Source organism: Juglans microcarpa x Juglans regia, chromosome 6S, assembly GCF_004785595.1.
Source record: "Juglans microcarpa x Juglans regia isolate MS1-56 chromosome 6S, Jm3101_v1.0, whole genome shotgun sequence".
NCBI classification, from domain to species: Eukaryota; Viridiplantae; Streptophyta; class Magnoliopsida; order Fagales; family Juglandaceae; genus Juglans; species Juglans microcarpa x Juglans regia.
This window is the reverse complement of record NC_054605.1, coordinates 11,078,846-11,098,459: the sequence shown is the minus strand read 5'-3', so window position 1 is coordinate 11,098,459 and position 19,614 is coordinate 11,078,846. Positions and strand designations below refer to the sequence as shown.

At 37.0% G+C, this 19,614-nt stretch overlaps 1 protein-coding gene across 5 annotated transcripts; it reads left to right on the top strand.

Annotated features, from left to right (window-relative positions):
- Positions 1-7,561: 7,561 nt before the first annotated feature.
- LOC121236917 lies at positions 7,562-18,704 on the top strand. 5 transcript variants are annotated; one of them, XR_005934842.1, is made up of 6 exons: positions 7,562-7,933; positions 8,771-8,834; positions 9,100-9,498; positions 10,524-10,867; positions 11,132-11,417; positions 18,421-18,704. XR_005934842.1 is itself a non-coding variant. In XM_041133427.1 (5 exons), the coding sequence occupies exons 1-5, from the start codon at positions 7,853-7,855 to the stop codon at positions 11,345-11,347; spliced, it is 1,104 nt and encodes a 367-aa protein (XP_040989361.1). In that variant the 5' UTR covers positions 7,563-7,852; the 3' UTR covers positions 11,348-11,683. The 5 variants fall into 5 exon arrangements, 1 of the variants encoding a protein (XP_040989361.1); XR_005934840.1 differs by having other exon boundaries at positions 18,409-18,704; XR_005934839.1 differs by lacking the exon at positions 18,421-18,704 and adding an exon at positions 17,689-18,264.
- The last annotated feature ends 910 nt before the right edge of the window (positions 18,705-19,614 follow it).

The following is a 19,614-nucleotide window of genomic DNA, read 5'->3' as shown; positions in this document are numbered from 1 at the left end:
ATTGTGGATAAAGCTAAAACGGTTTCTTCTAGCTGTCTGTTTACCCATAATTATACAAAGCTTTGTTTTTTAGCCACCCGCACCAACCCCCCCCCCCCAAGAAAAGAAAGATTTAGGTTTGAGGAGCTCATGAATTCAAGTGCACAGGTTAAGTATAAAATCACATTCTCAATTGCGGAATTTAAGCTTATTTTTGTTCAAGCCTTTTTGGTTTTAGCTTTGTTAGAGGTTTGCTTTCTGTTTGTTTCTTTTGGGTGCTGGGAATGTATTTGATTCTATTTGGTTGCCGAGAACGTTGAGGAAAAAGGACAGGAAACAGCATTGAAGTGCTGCATGTTTTGGGTTTCTAAGCTCAGCTTTCGTTTCTGCTTCTATAATTGGTGATTGGATAGATATTCCCGATGCTTTGTTGCACACAAACCCCTGTTGCGTCTTCGTGAGGTTGCTTTGCTTCCAAGTTAAAGCTAGGCATTCTATGCGTTTTGTTGTCTGGAAGTTCGTAATTTTGTCAGAGTTTGGCATTCGTTATTCTGAATATATATATATATATATATATATTTTTTAAATTTTGAAAACTATGTAGATGTTTAGTTGTGAATTCTGCTTATGTGAGAATTTGTAGTGTAATAATATTGAGATGGGCTATTGACTCTTTTTTTTTTTTTCGTTCTTGTTTATATATTCTCCAAGTTGCTTTAGGACTGTGTTATGAATCTGGAAGAAATTTCTCCATTTTCTTACCTCTTTGGATAAATGAGTGTTTACTGTATGTGTTTTCGTTTTCCTCGAACCAGGCCGTTCTGCATAAATGATCGGCTGGCTAAGATTGAGACAATGGCCTTGGTATCCCATCAAATGCAGGTAATTTACTAATATAATTGTTTGAGAAACAGAGTTAAAATTATATTAGCTTAACTGCCACATTAGTACCACTCCAGCACGTATCCTTCTTTTTTTATATGCACTTTCATAAACCTGGTATGTGCAGTAGTTTTCTATTTTTCTATTCTAGGTTTTGGCAAATAACCAATCTAAGCAGCCCAAGAATGCAATTTAGATTTGTGTGGTACATTTGGAATTCTATTTTGCACTAATTAAAATTGAAGTACATTTAATAAAGTAATAGATATATTCACTTCGCTAGCATTTCAACCTTTTTTTTTTCTAGTTTCATAGTTTGGTTAAGCATCTGAAACCCTAAGTTGATGGTGATGCCTTGTGCTCTTATCAGTTAGCAGTTTTGCCACCAGTGACTCCCGTTTATAGATAAACATCATTAAAGTATGTGACCTTCCTACCTTGTATTAGCATCCCATGTACAATCTAGATTAATTTGTTCTCAGCAATTTCGTAGATACATATTCCAAATATTATATGTATCTGAATGGTGTAAATATTTCTCTTGCTTATGCATATCAGGGTTCTTATTCCACATTCATCTCGAGACCCTTATTATGGGACAAAGGGTTGAAGATGAAGCGGTATGTAAATGTGGTTGCGAAAGCAGATAGGTGTTTCATATTAAAGCGCAATGTTTGTTTAAGGTGAGAATTTATCTTCTTAAGACTCTGTTGTTGCCATTCTTGTATATATGCTATTGTTCTGATAAGGGTTCACTTCCATAACCATATACTTGAATGCCACATGGTTAAGAAACAAGATATATGACTATGTCTTCCTAGTTCAAGAGATATTTTTTAAATAAGTAAAAGCAGATGATGTGTGGAGACCTGTTCAAGATTATAAAGGTTAATATATACAAGTTGCAAGAGGCAACTCGATGTAAGCTAAGAAAGACATTGGTTTTTTGTTAGGATAGAAATTTACGACATGGAAGATATATAGAGAATGCCTTGCTCTTGATGACGACATTATTTTAACTGATTGCAAATGTTAGAAACATAGGCATTTAGCTGAGCCAAAATTTCTTATAAGCTAGCAAAGACAATATGTTGTTTCAAGAACCAAATTGTTTTGGAGGAGAACCAAGGCACCTCATTTCATATTGCATTTAACTTTGGACAAGTTGACTGGTTCATGAAGAAGTCTGTTGCAGGCTCACTGCTGAGATTCACCTTGCTACTTGTTAGAAAACAAAAACACAAAAATACAATGAAATCTTTTATACAACTGTCTTAAATTCTTATAAAACAGCTGGAGTAGCTCAGTTGGATAGACTGTGTGGCTGTAAGTGGTAAAGGCCTTGGTCTTGGTGACATGCTCCCTCTAGGTCTAAGGTTCGAATACTTTTGGATGCAAACAATTTCTAGGAGCCATCGGAATAGAGGAACTTCCCCCTGAATTACCTGAGGTGCACTTGCGGAAAACTCCTTGCCGAAGACCTGTGCAACCCTAGGATTAATCGGGAATTTGTTCTCAGATGCTCGGTGCCAATAATAAAAAAAAAAAAAAAAATCTAATAAACTGATTTGAGTTTTCGATTTAAGTTCTAATAAATCATATTCTGACTTGTAATAATAAAAAAAGCTATTCCAATGAAAGTGCAATTGATATGAAAGATATTCATTACAAGATTTGTAAAAAGTAATCTTGCAAATGAAATCCCTCGCATGGTTTGAAAGAATCAAGTGTAATTAGATTTAAATTATCTAGAAGTACTATCCACACACGCCAACATTTTTCATTTATGTTGGTCATATAAATTCAGAAAACTTGTTTCCACAGTGTAGGGGCTTCTTGCAAACTTGAAAAACTCAAGCCTTTGAGAATATCAGCTTTCAAAGGCTGTGCCCAAAACAAGAACCACCAGGCAGGGCAAGTGGATCAAAGGTTCCAACAAATTCTGTTAAACTAAAAGGAAGCGAGGATCACGTAACACACTCTCCAAAGGCAAATGATGTTCCACTTTCTTATACCTATGAAGCAAACGAGAGCATTCGATCCTCCCCTGCTTTTCAGAAATTATTCTTGAAATGGTTGACAGTGCTGCGCACACAATCACCAAGTCAAGTAGTGGATGGAGTTTTGGAAGAACCATCTATAAGTGAGTTATCAAAAATTCAACAGGTTACTCAAAACAAGGAAAGAGAGAAGATTCTAAGGGCAGCTTGGTGCTACTTTCTAGGTCTGGATGCAACAGTAAAGATACCGTTACTGATGTTGTAAGTATAACGGTTTGGCCTGCCACAATTTCTCTCTTCTGTTGGTCTGCTTGACTTGCGAGACACTCACTTATCATGATATTATTGCTGGTGGGCCAATGTTTAAATGTCATATTTGTCTGTTTTCGAAAGACGTTTCACCTTTTTATTTTCTCATTAGCCATACGCTGCACAAGTGTTCTCATCACATATAGGTCTCTAGGTTTGAACGAAGTGTCCTGCAAACTCACTCATAAGGGTACATCTTTGTCGATTCTAATTGCTCTACTTATTCTGCAGCATCCCTTTATACCTGGCAGTTAATGTGGTTTTTGGGGCCGAAGTTTCAAAAGAATTGACACCTATGTGGATCTGTGGGCCCCTTATCATAGCTCTCTACGTCAAGATGTTTCGTTGGTTGTCCACTCTCTATCTTTTCAGCTTCAAGCTGACTGTTGAAGTAATCAAGAATATGCCCACTTACTACAGGGTGGCGTATAGCTATGTTGCATGTGGGAAGCTTACTGAAAATGTACAAGCTCGTGTCTTGCAACCTGTAGTGACTATGACGAACGTAGGCTACAAAGATTTCTCAAGAAAAAAGCTGAAAGAATTGCAGGAGCGGATGGTGGAGGGGTACCTTGATTTTGTGGAATCCATATGGCCATACTACTGTCAGACAATTAGGTTTCTAAAGAGTGCTAATTTCGTTTAAATTTTGGAATGGTTCTTTAAGTAAAGTCGAGTCAGAAGAAAAAGATTCAAATCAGAATTGCTTCTGACCATGTTCCAAAAGGTTGAGATTGGATAGCGAGATTAGATGAGATAAAATGAGTTGAGATGGTTTGTAAATAGTAATGAGATTATTAATTAAAATTAGATAAGATGAGATGAAATGAAATGTCTTTGTATCCAAACAGTCAACCCCATTTTAGACAAGGGTTGTCTCATACAAGTCGGGATCAAAACTAGGTAGATCGATTTTCATCGCATGTACAAGGCATTGTGCTTATTCTTGGATGAGGGGCCTAGTGTTTTGTTTTTTTTGCATTCACTCGCTGCTTAGCTCTTGAGGTAGATGGAAGTGGTTTCCAACTCTAGTACGGATTCATCAAAGAGTTTTCAGAGTGTTTTCATATTATTCTTTTCCATTTCTGATGTATTAGGGTTTTGGGAATCATTCATCACTTGGTTGATCTCAATGGATCCCAGAAGTTAAAACCCACTTGACTGGCCATTGACTGCACTTTTTGATTAGTGCTGCATTGCGTTTACCATATTTGCAAGTATTATACCAAAACTGTAGGTGTACTGCATTCCTGGTCCATGTGCAATCGATTACACGAAAACATGTCATTTTCTTCAGCCTCCATGTGCATTCCTCGAAGCTTATTGACTCCGCATCCAAAAACTAGCTTGGACAGTGCTAGTCAGCTGCTGGGCAAAAAATATACAAAGTCACTGATAATTAATTCTATAATTATTAAATAAAATAAAATACATGAACGGTAAGGGACAAAACCACAGGCAAGTTAGCATTTTCCGAGAAATAAAAATTGTTTGTTTTCTTCCATCTCACGCAGAACGCGTCCAATAAAATTACAAATATGTTTATCAAATTTCGCCTTTTCAAAATGGTCATGTTGTAATATTGTATGCATCTTGGAAATGATAAAGCAAGGATGTTCTTTTGAATAAAAAACATATAATGTTAACTCACGTGGCTTGATGTTTGTATATATTGTAAAGTAAATCTAACGTATTCTATGAAATCACGTTAGCTTGTGAATTTACTTTTATAAAATTTTTTTGTGATTGTAACACTTTTCTAAATAAAGTTAAGAGATATAAAAGGAAGGGAAGGGAACAAAGTTTTGAAATTTGATTCAATGATTCATAATTTATTGATACAAATGCTATTATGCTAAGAAAATAAAGGCTAATTGGAAGATGATTTCTTAATTTAAACAATACTTATTTTATTTTTTCTAATTCTTCTTTACCATTTTAACAAAGAGAAATTCTATTTGCAGTTCTGAGTGAGAGACTGCGTGTGCAGTCTCATTGATGAATGAGAGTGAAAAGGAAAAAAAACATCATTTTAAAAAGGATATTATTGTAATTTTAATTTTTTTTTAAACATAACTGGGCAAGCTTGCATAAGCAATCTCCATTTAGGGACGGTATGTAGATTAACTCTTTAAAAAAATACAAAATAAAAAATAAACAAAGAAAGAATGTGAATAAGTGAATAGTGGTGGGAAGCCCTTAATAAAAGACGTAGAAATGGGATTTGTCCAAGCTGTAAAATGACTAGATTGTCCCCATTTTACAGCAAAAAATGACAACATTACCCTTCTTTTCAACCTAAAGCAAAACAAAAGAAAACATTTGAATGGAGTTATGCAATACGCCTCTGTTGCGCCCCTGACCAAATCTCCACCATCGTCGACCACCACAACCCAGTCTCCTCCACCATCGACGGAACAACCCAATCTACTCAAGGTTTGTTTTCTTTCCTATTTTTGGTTGTTTATTGTAGAACCCAAAAGTACATGTTGTTTTGGTCGTTTGTAGTTGTTTTGGTGGTTGTTTGCATCAACTCTTTTCTTCCGTTGGTGGTTGGTAGAATCGTGTTCTGCTTAAAAGTCTATCAACACTTGAATTTCAGTATATTAACACATGAATTTCAGTATATTAAATATTAGAGTTTGTCTTTTCTATAAATAATATTTATTTCAGTAGACAAAACTAGTGAGTAGGAGTAAAATCATGTTCAGCTTAAAAGTATTTTCAAATGTTGTGCTTTGTGCTCAAATATTTTGGTTAGTGAGATTATCTCCTGTTTGGTTAGTGAGAAAACATAATTGTGTCATAAGGAAAACAAAAGGCACTTGGGACAATTTTTTATCTTTTAATTTCTATATTGGATAGGAATAAAAAGGTTGCCTTGGATTTGTTGGAGTGTTCGAGAATTTTAGACGTGTCATCTCTCCGCATAAACATTTTGGAGCATAATTCGAAAAACGATCAACCAAACAAGATGAAGACATTGCATATCAAAACCAGAAACAGTTTTCAGCACTGTGTTATGCTTGAACTGAGTTATGCCTACAGCAGATAATATTGAAGTAATGCATGCAATGATCTCCGACATTACAACAAGCAAACATAAGTCAGCAGTGACTTGTACATAAGAACTCTAAAATAGCCATTTCAAACAAGTATATTTGAAAGTAGATTCTATTAAGGTAACAGAATGCACCAATCTTGAGAGATCAGAAGCTAAGAAGCAACGAAATAAATACTACAAGGCAGATTATGACTGTTGGAAGCTAAGAGTCAATGTGGATTTCGGAACAGCACCTATAACTGCATCTTTTTTCTCACCATTCTTGAAGATTATGACTGTTGGGATGCTTCTAATGCCGTATATAAAGCAGAGTGTTTGTTTGTTCATGGATTTTTCAGATTACGGACACCACTTGCAATACAAGAAATAATCACATTATGGACACCACTTGCAATTCATAGAGTGCACCAAATGGAACCCATTCACATGTTTTTACAAACAAGTAGATTGCACAAAATCATCAATAATAACATGATGTTGATAACTGATTCACAAATGAGTTCCATATGGATAGGACAGATCATGGTGCAATTCGTACCAAGCCCACAAAACTACTGATGTTGATAAATGGTGCAATTCACAAATGTATTCAAATACATACACTGAAATTACCATATGGAACCCAGATTTATCAAACCAGATAAATGTATTCAAACCAGATTTATCAAACCAGACAAATGTATTCAAACCAGATAACTCAAACCGTAAGTATTGAAAACATCCTCACAAATTTACAAAGTGACTATTCGTACATTTCATCTGCATAATCTATGATTTTCCAGAACCAAACACGAATTACCATATATTGACACTTACCAAATACAAATTTTCCAGAACCAACCCAGAAGGAAACCACGAAAAATATGAAAAAATGTTTATGGCTATACCTTTCAGTCCCACCTTGCAGCTATACCTTGCAGTTATACGAATAAAACCGAAAAAATGTCTAGGGCAAATTGGTTCCTCGAGGAAGGGGACGACGACGGAGATGGGGCGATGGGGCGAGGGCGAGGGGGAGGAAGGGATTTACTCTTTTCTAAGGAAGGGGACAACGGCGTAGCATGCGATGTGGTGAGGGGAGGGCGACGGGGACGGGGACGGGGACGGGGACGGGGACGGCGATGGGGTGAGGGGAGGGCGATTGGGACGGCATCCTCTGGGTATGCTTTCTGGGTGAAGGATGGGGTGAGGGGATGCGATGAGTTGGTTCTGAGATGGGGTGAGGGGAGAGCGATGGGGTGATGGTTGAAACGCAGTGTTTCATTTAGTAATGAAACACTGTCGTTTCATTTAGGCTTGAATTGCAATCCCCGAATGGGGACTGCAAGTCTGCAACAAGAATTTTCCTTTGTCCAAAACCTTCATCCGCTTGAACCTACAAGAGAGACAGAAACCAGCCGCTCTCGCCCTCTTCCTTTTCCTTGCTTAAAACTCCAAAATCCACACCGCAGAATCTCCGAATTCCTTAATTTTCACAGCATTTCCTTCCTTTCTCGGAAAATTTCCAAATGGGTTATTCATAAACATCCTTTAAATCAAATGGGTCTGCTTTAAAACCTCACCAGCATGGAGTGGCTTAGCCTGTGATAGACTCTGCTGGTTTTTATTGCTTTCGGATATGGCTGTCAAAATTGGCTCTTCGTTTTCTTGTTTGGTCGCTTCTGTTTCTTCTCCTTTACAATCGAGGAGAAGTTCCCGGGTATGATTTTAGTCATGTTTGGTTACTGTGGAACATGTACTTCTTACTTCTTCTAATTTTTAAGCAAATTTTTGGGCCTTGTTATGTTTATCTGTTTTTAGGGTTTTCAATTGCTAAAAAGTTTTGTTTTTGCTGGTGAGTTCGATTCTCAATGCTACTTTATTACCTATCGATTGGAGAAATGTTAGGGTAGAAAGTAGTGAAGGGTTAGATAGTACTGGTTAAGTAAAATTTGCCATTTGACCTACTGGGCAGCCATTGCTCAACTTAGATGCCTCTACCCTATGTTATGGTACATGTTGTCTGTCGTAGAAAATGCATGGTTAATATGACTAATGTGATGTGTAATCTGCTTTCTCGTGATGTCTGTTACATTCAAACCTACCAAACCTTATAAGTTATACCGATTACTGGGGGGAAAGGTTTGATATTAAGGACTTCAGCATTCAAACTTACATTTAAGGCATAGCTTCTGATAAGCTAGAGGATTGTGTTGCTGACCTAGTATTGGAGTAAGATTCATTGTGTGCCATCTCTCTTTTATTTATTATAAATCATTGCTTTGTTTGCATCACTTGAAACACGAGCGAGATAATTTGTTTCATCTATTTTTTCTGCTGTTTGTCGCTTGCTAATATTGTAATTAGTGACTGTACGATATTAAAAATTGTGTTACTTCCTGCTTTGTGGATATTATTATCAGTCAGAATCTGTTTCTTCTTTGTTGAAGAATCTTTGCTATTTTCTTTCCAGTTCAATCTAATCTAATGTGTGTATATCATAGAGCACTTTCTTTACACATTTATCTCCATATAACTTATTCACTTTGATGTTCAGTTGAGCTTATCAGAAGGATTTTATGAGATTCGGAAACATGATTTTCAGCTAAAATATGCTAAAGGTAACTTCCATGTTTGTTCGATAATTCTCGAAGTTCTACAATTTGCTTTAAGCTGCAAACTGATCAGCCCATATTTTTCCCTTACACACCTAGCAACTTTTGAGTTAAATTACAGTAACACGGTTCATTTGACTGTAACTGCCATTTTCATGTGTCTAATATAAATCAAGTTTCTTGGTCAAGTCTTCTTGCCTCAAGGGTTTTATATGGATTAATTCTGTAAAAAGTGCCACATTAGTAATACTGCTCTGAAAGTTTTTTGTAGGCAAGTCATTTCAGTGCATAGGTGGAAAGCTGAAGTCAAATGGAAGGTTCCCGAAGGGGCAACATCTTCTCTGTGCTACTGCTATTTCTGAAGAACAGACACAACATAGTGAGATCGAACCAGATCCATTAGGAAATCATCGTCCTCTTGCTGAAGATGTTTCTCCTGCAAGCAGCTCATATATCCATTTCGAGGGAACTGGTGGAAAACCCGGTTTACTCTCATTTTATAACCGTCCATATAAAGGAGAGGACAAAGTTCTTATTTCCAGCCCGCAGAAGAATCAGAACAACCTACTCTGGTTTATTGGTCCATCTGTCCTCGTAGCCTCTTTCATTTTCCCCTCACTTTATTTGCGCAGAATGCTCTCCACTATATTTGAGGACTCTTTGTTGACCGGTAAGCCCACATTCTTTGTTGGTCTGGAGGTTTCCTTTCCCACCCCCACCCCCCTCCTTTCCGGGGCAGGGTTATAGATCTTGATAGGTACACCTTAGGAGTTAGGATGACCTGTACAGTCAATTCTATGACACCGTACAGTAGAAGGTGAATGTTGATGCTGCAAACTTAGAAACAGTGGGACACATGATACTAGGCGATTACTGGTGAAAGACTGTTATAATAGCTAAAGATCTTTCAAGTTATTTTAGGTTTAGGTGTATATGATGATCCTAGGGTTTCAAAAGTTTATGTAGTGTCTGAGGAACTGAATCCAGATGATATTCATCTGAGATGAATACCTCAAATATATCTGGAGTATGACTGAGGGGTAGTGTTAGAGTAGAACTTTCCACAAGGAAAGAGTGATAATGAATGGGAACTGATTGAAATAATGTAAACTGGCTATAGAAGTTTCAAATGCAATATAGGATGTGCTTGAAATGGACTGGAGTGGCAAAACATCATCTGTATTTTATGTAACTCCTATGAGTTTAAAGGTTGGATAATTACTATTTTCTGAAATTTATTTTCTGAAATTCAAACTTGACTTGTCCTTATGGAATCCAGATAGAATTTTTTGGCTCATATGATATGTGGCTTTTTCTTTTTTAACTTTAATCTTTGAATCCTATTGCGGTGATCTAGCTCAAGAATCTAAGGAGCTGCTTGGTTCCTGTTTTGAATTCCTAGAAGTTCAAAACGATGTTTTCTGATTCTTGTTTTCGGTTAGGAAAATCAAAACCATTGAAATATCATATTTAATTTTTTGATCTCTGTTTAGGCATATTGGATGTATACTTCCTGTGTACTTGGGCTATGCCTTTTCCTATCAATAAAATTTCCCTTGTAAAAAAAAAAAAAAAAAAAAAAAAAAAAAATTGCTCTTGGTGACAGTTATAAAACTTGTCTTCTGAAAACACAGCCAAATAGACAGGATTAAATTGTTTTGTTCTCTTAACAATCTCTTGGTTCTCCATCTGCAGATTTCCTCATACTGTTCTTTACTGAAGCTCTTTTCTACTGTGGAGTTGCTGTATTTCTTTTACTAATTGACCGCTTAAGGAGACCTATCATGCCAGATTCTGCTACAGCCATGGACAGAACCCTGGCTTCTCATCTAGGACAGCGAATCTCTTCTGTAGCTGCCCTAGTGCTTAGTCTAATCATTCCTATGGTGACAATGGGCTTGGTCTGGCCGTGGACTGGCCCTGCAGCGTCTGCTACTCTTGCTCCATACCTTGTCGGTATTGTTGTCCAGTTTGCATTTGAGCAGTATGCGAGATATAAGAAGTCACCTTCATCTGCTGTCATTCCAATTATCTTTCAGGTGGGGCAATCATGACTCATACTGAGAGAATATTTTTTTTTTTTTCGCATTATGCGTTTTTCCCCCTGATAAGTATTACGGCTTTCCTTCAGGTAGGGTAATTATGTCTCTTTTTATATTGACCAAGAGGCTTTGATTTTTATTTTGGTGGTTCAATATAATCGTATGAAAATTATGATAGTGAGTTTAGGGAATGACCTGCATGAAATCTTTAATTAAACATTCGGAAGCCTATAAAGTAAAGTGGTTCTTTATGCTTGGCAGGTTTATAGATTACACCAACTGAACAGAGCAGCACAACTGGTGACAGCCTTGTCATTTACAGTTAGAGGAGCTGAGATGACCTCACACAACTTGGCAATAAACAGCTCTCTGAGTACTCTTCTCAATGTCCTCCAAGTTCTTGGAGTCATTTGCATTTGGTCTCTCTCAAGCTTCCTCATGCGGTTCTTCCCTCCTACTGCCATGACTGTGCAGTGAGACACGTGTTTCAGGAAAAATTATCATCTCGCATAACAGGGAACAATCGCTGCAGGTGTTCTTGTTTCAGGTAATTTAATAAATCTGGTGGAGCATGACTCCTTCTCGATTAAGTTATGTTCTGGTGGGAGCTCAAAACCAAAAGGATATTTTTTCTTATGGGTATCGAAGCATTTTACTTGTCTAAAGGAAATTAAAAGGTGGTTGCAGAACATTTTGTATGAAAATTTCAAGTGTAGGAGAGGCAAAAATAGATGTGCACTTTTTCTCAATGTTCATCAAATACAAATGTTCCTTGTATATATATATATATATATTGGTCGTTTTCCTTACAAATTTGCATTTCCGAAGTCATCCAGAATGGTTAGAACATAGGCAACTTGTAAGAGCATTAATGTTCTCTCTTTCATCCATTTCTCACACTACCAGAATTATTTGTTTTGACCTTTCACACACAAAATCTATTTTTTATGTTAGTTTAGTCTGGTATCTTGATCATATGAATCTGGTTCTGGGGTTAAAAGCAGGACGTCTCTATATATGGAAACTTTTTCAAGTGTTTGTGATTTGCAAGTGGCAGCAATGGAAAGAAGAATTAACATTTATTCTTTTTTGCGTTCTAATTCTATCATCCAAAAGTAAGCATGCGTCTCTTCCTCTCCCCCTCCTTCCTTCCCCTTCTCCTTGCCCCTGCGTGTGCAAGCAATATACATGTCTGTGTGAGTATTCGTTGAAAATATTTTCCTAAATCTCTCTTTCTCAACGAGTTTCATTTCTTTGTCTCTTCTTGATGTCTTTCGCCGGAGTTTATAACGATTATCTGGTTAAAGTTCAGTAGTTTAGTGGTCCTGCGGAGTGGTTTTCAAATGGAGCCATGCTAGAAGTTACTTGTTGATAAAAAATTATTTGAATTTAAGCGTGAAAATGATCTGTGGTGGAGAATTAAGAGAGTAGTTGTTGGGTTGTCAAGTTTATTTCCATTGATGCTGCAATGATGGATTGGTTAGCTTCAGTGGTGGGGACATGTGGAGCTTCAGGGGGTTCTTCTGAGTTTTTCATAACTCGCAGGAAAGGGAATCAAGTCTTGGTAGAGCAGAGGAATCAGAACAATTTTGGTCGATTTCTGACGGTGTCTGAGTTTGGGCATGATAAGAGGCGGGGGCCGATTGTTGTGCCAGAAGGTTCAAAGGGAGAGAGGGCTGGAGGAAGTTTGGAGTAACGTTGAAGGAAGTAATTTCGTCTTCCTTTGCTTCGGGCGACAGAAACAGAGCTCATGAAAAACCTGGTTCCTCTACTATGGTGTCTGTTGGGCGAAATGAATCTTATGTGAAGGCTTTGAAGAAGCCACCGTAACAAAGATTGGAGAAGATATGGGAGGCAAGCGGAAGGGATGGAAGATTGCAGTCACTATCTATCTTGGAGAAGAAGACGGTTCATTTCCTCAAAGGAGATGAACAGTCTCATAGCACGACGTCGCTAAGGGAAGATGAAAGTCATCATTGGTGGGCTTGATTATCTGGTGGATATAAAAAACAAGGTGGAGAGTATTTTGGAGTGGGTCGAGTTGGGCTTGTGTAAGGAAGATCTAGACCCATTTTATTTTAAGTCTGGAAAAAAAGTTGTTAATGAGAAGGGGAGTGGGCTGGGCTACGTAGTGGGTGGTTTGGAAAGTGAAGAGCTGAAGGGAAAGAATAAAGAGACTAGGCCAGGCCCAAGTAGAAGCCCAGTAATGGTTTGGAAGGAAAAATGAGGATTTTCGATATTTTAGAAATTTCGGATAAGGTTACCGCATCTATCTGTATCAGTGTCGATACTCGAGTCGACGGTCCTAGTTCTGGCATAGAAAAGTTTGACAGGTACATTCGAAGTTTTTGGTGGCGTTGTGGTAGTGCCTCAAGCACCGGAAAATGAGGAGGGGGAAATCATAAAGAAATCTAAAGGTTGTGCAGAGGTTTTGGACTCTATAGGTAACGAGATAAATCTGGTAGACAAGCAATTCTTGGCTATCGAGGGGAGTGGACGTTGGGAGTTAGGTGCAGATTTTGAGGAAGAACTGAGACTGGTTTGAATGATATGGATGAGACTTTACAATGGGGCAATTTATTTGAGAATAAGAGGTTGGGTTCTAATATACAGATGGATGAAGTTGAACTAGCTAGTGTTAAGGAGGAGTTGGGTAGTCCGATGCCTTTACGGATGCTTCCCCCTCAGATTGCTTCCAAGAAAATCTCAGATTAGGTGTTAAAAAAAGTGGAGGAGATACAAGTTTGTATGGGATTATCATGTGAAGGGTATGAAGAACAATTTAAGGCTCTCCTAGTAGCCATAGAAGCTTGTCGATCCACGGCCATGAAGTCAGTTGTGAGGAAGGAGAGAGTTAAAATGCTTGCAGTGATCTATTAACTATGATAATAAGGAAGGAACTATGGGGAGGGACAGATCAAAAGGGAGTGATTCCTCTTCAATTAATGAAGCCTAAAATCGTGTCTTGGAATGTAAGGGGAATCAATGACGTTAATAAACGTCTTCACATTAGATCTCTCATTCGTAGTTGGAAGCTTGATGTTGGCCTCCAAGAAACCAAATTGAATTTTATTGATAGAAGTATCATTCTTAGCTTGCGGAGATGTTCATATGTTGGTTGGACCTACTTAGCTCTTCGTCAGGTGGTGTATTGGTGATGTGGGATATGAGAGTTGTTGAGATGGTGGAGGATTGTGTTGGTGTTTTCTCAATGGTTTGTGTTTTAAAAAATATAGAAGATGGGTGGAAATGGGCATTTGCAAGTGTTTATGGGCCAAATAGGGATCAGGATAGATATTTGTTGTGGGATGAATTGTCGAGATTGTACTATTTGTGGGATTTGCCTTGTGCATATGTGGGGATTTTAATATAATTCGTTATCCAAGTGAGAGGACGGGTAATTCTTCTGTCTTCAGCCATGGGGGATTTTTTCAGTTGATATTTGATTTGGAATTGTTGGATCTGCCTTTGGGGGGGGGGAGAATATACATGGTCTAATTATAGAGGAGGTTCAAGGCTGGATAGATTCTTAGGCTCGGTTTGGATTGAGAGTTAATCTTAACCCATCTCATCTCATCTCATCATTACAATTTTCACAAATTTTTACATAAAATATAATAAACAATTAAATTTTTTTAAATCTCAAAATAATAATATTATTAAAAAATAATAATATTATTAAAAAATAATATTCTAACAATATTTTATTCAATTTTCAACTTTCATCTCAACTCACTATCCAAACCTAACCTTAGTCTCTTCTTCTTGGGGGACTCATTATCCGGAGTTATGTCAAAAAAGATTGCCAAGGGTATGTTCTGATCACTTTTCCATTTTACTTGATTGTAGAGGTATTCATGAGGGTAAACATTATTTTAAGTTTAAGAATATGTGGCTTGAAGTTGGGGGTTTGTAGACAAGGTGAAAAGCTGGTGGCACTTTTATCAATTTGTGGGGACTCCTAGCTTTGTTTTGGCAAGTAAACTTAGAGCTTTGAAGGCTGATTTGAAGAAGTGGAACAAGGAAGTTTTTTGGAATGTAGAGCAACAGAAAAAATCTCTTTGGGTGGAGCTACATACCTTGGAGGTTGAAGGAGAAAGTGAGGAGTCTTTGTTAAGAAAGAAAGAAGTGGTGTTAGAACTTGAGAGGGTACTTTTGATGGAAGAAATATCTTGGAGACAAACAACCCATGATTTGATGGCCAAGTGGTTAAAGCTCTTATCTCCAAGAGGTATATATTGCTTATCAAAAAGAAATATCTTGGAGACAAATATTGAGAGTTCTATGGCTTAAAGAGTGGATAAGTGCACTAGTTTCTTTCATAAAATGGCTAGCTCTCATAGGCGCAATAATGTTATTGAGATGATTAAAGCTGATAATAATGTGTTGTCTACACTTGATGAGATTCAAGATCATGTTGTGCATTTTTATAGTACTCTCCTAACTGAGACAGCGGATTGGAGACCTAAAATTGATGGCTGGAATTTTGAGGCTGTAGATTCTTTTACATCAAGATGACTAGAGAGGTCGTTTGATAAGCTTGAGGTGCATTGGGTGGTATATGGGATGAGAAGAGACAAAGCTCTTGGCCCAGATGGGTTTTCTATGACTTTTTTTCAAGATTGTTGGGAGATTGTGCGAGAGAAGGTGACGTGGGTTCTACAAGAATTTTATGATTTTCAAAAGTTTGAAAAGTCGATGAATGCCACATTTATTGCTCTAATCCCTAAGAGAGTGAGTACTTCTGAGTTGAAGGATTTCTGTCCTATTATTTTGGTAGATGAAATTTATAAGATAATTTCGAAGGTTTTGGTAGATCGAATGAGCAAGGTGATGGATAAGATTATTTTGTAAACCCCAAAATGCATTTGTTAGAAGCCGACAAATCATTGATTTTGTGCTGATTGCGAATGAGTGTTTAGATAGTCGAATGCGAGAAGGTGTTCCAGAGGTTCTTTGTAAGCTAGACATGGAAAATACGTATGATCACGTATACTGTGATTTTCTCTTCTACATGCTTAGAAGAGATGTGGTTTTGGTGACAGGTGGTGTGGTTGGGTCAGACATTATATTTCGACTGCTCGGTTTTCAGTTTTAGTTAATGGGTAGCCTTGTGGTTATTTTCAGAGTTATGTAGAATTGAGTCAGAGGATCCGTTATCTCCATTTTTTTTTTTTTTTTTGTTCTTGTTATGGAGGCTTTGAGCCATATGGTGGAGACTGTGGTAGGAGGAGGTTTTACATTAGGTTTCTCGGTGGGATCTACTAATAATGGCTTCATTTCTATATCACATTTACTTTTTGCTGATGATACTCTTATTTTTTGTGATGTTGTTAAGGAACAAATTCAAGCTTTAAGGGCTATCTTGTTTTGTTTTCAAGCCATATCCGAGCTAAAGTTGAACTTGGGTAAATCATAGATGGTCCCAGTGGGGGATGTACATAATATTAGTTGAATTATTGGGGTGTAGAGTTGCTTATTTGCCCATGAAATATTTGGGTCTCCTACTGGGGATGTTGTTCAAGGCAAAGTATATTTGAGATGAGGTAGTTGAGAAGACTGAGAAAATGTTGGTGGCATGGAAAATGTTATATTTATCAAAAGGGGGTAGAATCACCCTTATAAAGAGTACTCTTTCTAATATCCCAACTTACTTTCTTTCATTATTTCCTTTACTAGTTGAAGTGGCTAATCGTATTGAAAAGTTGTATAATGCTTTTTTGTGGGATGATTTAGGAGAGGAGAATGAGATTCCTTTAGTAACCTGGAAAAAAGTTTGTTGTCCAATTGCTGATGGAGGCTTAGGGGTTCATAATTTGTGTAGTTTTAATAAGGCGGCATTGGGGAAGTGGTTGTGGAGATATCATCGGAAAGGGAAAACGTTGTGAAAGGGGGTGATTGTTCAGAAGTATGGGAGTGATTGAGAGGGATAGTGCACTAAAGAGAGTAGGGGGATTTATGGTGTGAGTTTATGGAAATTTATTAGAAAATGATGGGATAATTTTGTGAAATAAGTCAAATTTGTGGTAGGTGATGGTTCAAGAGTTTGCTTTTGGTTTGATGTTTGGTGTAGTGAGAATGCACTGTTGAGAGCTTTTCTGGTTGTTTCAAGTTGGCTATTAATCAGTAGGCCTCAATCTCAGAGTTGATGTGTTACTCTAATGGAGAGGTGCATTGGGATGTTAGATTTTTTATACCTGTCCAGGATTGGAAAATTGAGGAGGTTATTGATTTTTTCAGATTGTCGTATTCAGTAGATATTAAACGACATGAGAGGGATCAAATGTACTAGAGATATACAGCGTCGAAAAAGTTTTTTGTTAAATCATATTATAAGATGTTGTCTGGTCAGCATTACATTTCTTTTCCTTGGAAGAGTATTTGGAAGGCTCAAGTTCCGTCAAAGGTTGGTTTATTTGTATGGACAACAACAACTGAGAATATTCAAAACAATTGAAAATTTGAGAAAGAGTGGAATAATTGTTATAGAGTGGTGCTTCATGTGCAAGAAAGCTGCAGAATCAGTGGATCATGTACTTCTGCATTATGATGTGGCTAAAGTGTTATGGGATGGTGTGTTTACGATCTGGACTGACTTGGGTTATACCAAAATCAGTGGTAGATTTAGGCTCTGTCTGGGTAGTCAGAACACTCTGCTACTATTCATTATTTTATCATTATTTTTCACTTATTTTTCACTACTTTTTATTACTATTCATTACGATTCAATATTTTATCATTATTTTTCCATTACTATTCATAGAATATCTGATATCACCTCACTACCCGAACGCAACCTTACTCGCATGTTGGACTAGACTTCATACTTGCTCTCAAGTGGCAGCTGCATGGAAGATGATTCCTTTGTGCATTTGGTTGGAATTGAATGAGAGGTGTTTTCATAATAGGGAATGCAATGTAGAAGAACTCTAGAAATTTTTTGTATTCCTCGTTTTTCTAGTATTAGAATGTATTTAAGCATTTCTTTTGTATACATCTTGTGTACATGGGTTTCACCTATTGTATTTGATTAAAAAAATTTTACTCATAAAAAAAATAAAAAATAAAATAAAAATCTTGATTCTAAACAAATAAGAAACCAGGTGGTGACACTGCCAACCGAAGGGTTATTAACCTTGAATCCTTTTTTAAGGGGATGTAAATTGTAAGTGTTTGGTAATTGATGAGAGTTTATACCTGTGAAATACGCCGAATACAAGTGGTAATTGAGGATTGACGCAGAGTAAAACAGTACTATGAAAATGACATTGAGACACCAAAGCTGACTGGTATTTGTAATAGAAACTATTATGATATTTTAAGCATCATGAGAATTTTCAAAGCGTTTGATAATTGATTGCAAGTATGGAGCTTGCTTTTGATTGCTAACTAAATGCAATCTCTATACATGATTGCAAAAATAAAAACTGTTCTGCATCATATAGCTAAATTGGTGAGTTATCAATACTGCGTGGATTGACTGGAATGAACTAACATGGTCGGTGCATTCAGACTATCAAAGTTATGCTGCCTTCCAGTATGTGCAGCAGGCACCGCAAGGACTTCAATGACAAGGAATGAACTAATATATTGGCGGACACTGGGGGCTTTTTTTCCTTAGAAAACTGCATACCAATATGGTAACAACGGAAGCATTGGAGAGTCTCATTGTTTCCTACACTTCTTGGTGGGTTTAAAGTATAAGAAAGACATAATTAATTTTACAACATTTATTGATTATTTAATTTTGTCCGATCTGAGTAGTTATAAGTGTTGTGAAACTCACTTTATGTGTCTATCTTTCTATCATTTTAAACTAAAAGTTCATGAGTAATGCTAAATACAAACATGAGTTGTGCAAGCGCCACACACTCCTTTTGAAAAAGAGTGGAGTCTACTATTAAAAAATTAATTTTTTACATGGATTTTATATTTACTCTTTTTTTTTTAAAAGAAGTGTGCGTCATTTGCACAATCCATGACTGTATCTAACATTATTTATATATATAAATTCTAGAAGATCCTAATCATGTTTGAACAACTACCTAAAACTGAACTAAACAGATCATTCATCATGTTTCTACAAATTCAAACCAAACAAATTCAGGAAAACCTATAATAAGAGAGGATATTCTTAATTTTCCACTAGGTATCGGGGAACACATACAAGACCTCTCTTCTTAAAACACGAGATGGAGATAGGCTGAGCATAGAAAGGATAGTGAATATGCGGTAGAGCTTCAAAGACCCTTTTGTGTTACAGCCATCTTTGCAGCATTTGTCAGTATATGAAAAAGATAATAGATTTTCATTTTCAATCACTCTTTTTGTCTCTTCCCTTTCTTCCATGCTTAGGTGGGGCCTAAAGGGTAAAACCATTGGAGACAACCAACACTTTCTCTGTTCATAGAAGCTGTACATTTACTACTGAAACTTTGCTGGTCCCCTCCCTGTTTAAAGTACTTTAAACCCATCACACCATTCCTCTGCGGTGTCAATGGCATTACATAGCAGTAAAGAACGGGAACGAATTTGCAGGTACAGCTTCTTATCTTTTTGAACCAAAACGACAGAATAATGAGACTTTACGTATTGTCGTGTTCTCTTTGTTTTTGTCCAGATTGGAATGGACATTGGTTTACTGTCTTCACATGAATGAAACATTGCCTCGTGTATTTCAAACTACGTACAATACGTCCCTACGGCCCAACTTTTTTATGATAAGCCTTTCCCTGCTCTTTTTT

Excerpts from the sequence above, each read along its gene's own strand:
- LOC121236917 (XM_041133427.1), top strand. The coding sequence starts at position 7,853 with ATGGCTGTCAAAATTGGCTCTTCGTTTTCTTGTTTGGTCGCTTCTGTT. Across the intron at positions 9,499-10,523 it reads TGAGGACTCTTTGTTGACCG|ATTTCCTCATACTGTTCTTT; the intron begins GTAAGCCCACAT and ends CTCCATCTGCAG. Across the intron at positions 10,868-11,131 it reads TCATTCCAATTATCTTTCAG|GTTTATAGATTACACCAACT; the intron begins GTGGGGCAATCA and ends TATGCTTGGCAG.